Source organism: Penaeus japonicus, unplaced genomic scaffold, assembly GCF_977035675.1.
Source record: "Penaeus japonicus unplaced genomic scaffold, GWHDUDI00000001_assembly GWHDUDI00000001, whole genome shotgun sequence".
Classification (NCBI taxonomy): Eukaryota; Metazoa; Arthropoda; class Malacostraca; order Decapoda; family Penaeidae; genus Penaeus; species Penaeus japonicus.
Genome location: NW_028234403.1, coordinates 26540150 through 26542649, shown reverse-complemented (window position 1 = coordinate 26542649; position 2500 = coordinate 26540150). Strand labels below are relative to the sequence as shown.

At 39.8% G+C, this 2500-nt stretch overlaps 1 protein-coding gene across 1 annotated transcript in view; it reads left to right on the top strand.

Moving 5' to 3' along the window:
• Positions 1-2500, top strand: part of LOC122264403 (exostosin glycosyltransferase sotv) — a 7851-nt gene that overhangs the window by 2514 nt on the left and 2837 nt on the right. The window contains exon 4 of the mRNA XM_086537982.1: positions 1636-1749. Within this exon, the coding sequence (XP_086394108.1) occupies positions 1636-1749 (114 nt within the window). The remainder of the gene's footprint in view (positions 1-1635; positions 1750-2500) is intronic.

Here is a 2500-nt window from a genome sequence, read left to right as displayed (position 1 = left end):
ATGTCATGACACCCATACGCAATGGGTTAAGTTGCTTGAAAAAAAAAAAATTAGTAAAAAAAATTCTGATATCAAGAAATCTGTCCTTTTGTTGACACAAAACTTTCCTGGTATAGGTGTAGGCTAAAAGATGTGGAATGCATGGTCACATGGTAGATTTGGCAACTCAGAGTAAAATGGAGCTTTTTTGACAAATGCTAGTTACTCAGCAAAAAGAACCATCACAGTAAGACAAACACTACAGGATATGAACCCCTGCTCACTGTAATATGATCAAGAAGTGCTGAAGTGATTCTGCATAGATTAACCCATTGCAGACGAGGATAGATTTGCTTGCCCAGTCTCCAGGATGGGTTTTATTTCAGAGTGAGGCAGCTTCATACAACACATCTTGACTTTTCCCAGTCTTTCAGTAAAACTAGAGCTGTTTTTGTGTTTTTTTTATTGAGACTTGTATTTCATATGACATGCTCTGTTAATGCTGCAGTTGACTAAAATATAGTATAGGGTCCATACCAGCTCATTATTGTTGTTTTATGGGAGAACAAAAAGCAACTTCATTTTTTCATATTCGTGTACTGTGTCGTGAATAAATGAAAATAACATGAAGAGGTAGGAACGATAAAGGAAACCTGTACTTATGACTGTGAATGTCACAGTACAAGGCATCCCGATACTGGCACAGGTGCTAAGAGAAAATGGTGTTATCTATGTTTTGGATTTTAGGTGAAACACTTTTGCTCAATATTATGGCAATTATTGTAATTATGTTTGCAATTATCATCATCAATCACTCATTACTTATAGTACAATAAAGAAACAGTGATCCAAAATCGATGTCCATTGCCAGACCAAAAAATCATGACACCTGGGATTGTAAGGCACTGATATTGCATATCATGTGACCTAAGACACTGATTGTACTTGCTGTATTAGTTGTTTGTTATATGTTAGTATTCAGTCTTGACCCTGATGTTTCCTGATTATTGTGTCCACTTCTGTCTCTAACTGTACAGCTGCATTTAGCAGCTATATTTGTTTGCAGAAGTTTTGAGGCATAGAAAGTAGCCTAAAAGGCTTCAGATAAACCAGGACAGAAGGAACCCAGACTATAGAAAGCACTCAGACAAAGAGAGAACAGGCAGAGCAAACAGCTTTGACCTCTGGCCCTCAGCCGGAGTCAAGTATATTAACCGAGTCCACCAATAAAGACCATGACACGTGAATATCTGTCTTATCCACCGGGTACAACAGGTGAAGTTAGTGGATCACAATCACTGGCAGCTAGCGGGTTACAGCTGGTGGCAGAGTGTGTTAATTAAAGGGATACCATTATGCATGGCAAGTCATAGACATCATTGGTCATGATGAACATTATTGATACCTTCAGGACATGGCATTTGAGTAAGGATCAACTTCAAGTTGTAACTCTGAATTGTGGTTTTCCCCCTTTTACTTTTTTTTTTTTTATTAGTATCTCCTTAGGTTAAAGCTGTGACATACACAACCTTGTAAACATTGTTGGAGAGTTCATTAGTGGCAAACAGTTTTCAACTTTGGTATTATTTGTAGTACCAACACTATAGGTCTTGTATTGGGTGTGTATGTACTGAATTTCTCTAACTGGTTCTTCAGGTCATTGATTGGAGAGAGGCAGCAATACAGATATATGAGGAGGATCTGCCCACCGTAATGCAAACCATCAAAACTGATGTGTCTGAGGAGCGATTAGAAGAAATGCATAAACAGGTGGGTGTTAATTTCTTGACATTATTTGAATATGCTTCCATCAAAGATTGACTAGGTAATGTTAATATAAAATTTCCAGTAACCTGTTAACCCATTCACACTGGGGCCATTTCCGGCTTTGTGCGGTCCCAATACCGGGGTTCTCAAACGCTTAAGCCTAACGCCTCGAGATTTTCGGATGCACAAGCCGCTCGCTCTGCCCGAGCGCGCGGCTTCCCCTCATAGCTTGTCCAGGGCATCTGACGCGAAAACCATAATACGTGCTATCACGTCAACCGGCGTGAATGGGTTAATGACAGGGATTTGCTTACCCAGGCGAGCAGCTTCATGCAACATACCTTGACTTTTCCCACTCTCTTTTAGTCAGTCACTGTAGAGCTAGAGCCCCTTTTTTTTTTTTAATACTTATTTTGATAATTATTGCTATTTTAGGGGAGGACAAAAAACAGCTTTATTTTTTGTTATTTGTGTGCTGTCATGAATGAATACGAAACATATAATCATCCAAAATGAAGATAACATGAAGAGGTGGGGAAGAAGAAGGGAACTTGTGCTTATGACTGTGAGTGCCACAGTAATAGGCATCCCTACTGGCACAGGGGCACATTGTAGATATTGGGCATGGTTTGAGTCACCTTTTTCCTCTTGTTCTGCCTGCACATCTTTCATCTGCGGTACTTTATTGCTTGCTAGAGACCGTAGATGGATGCCATTCAAGGCTCTCTCTCCTGCTGGTGCTAGAAGAAAGTTG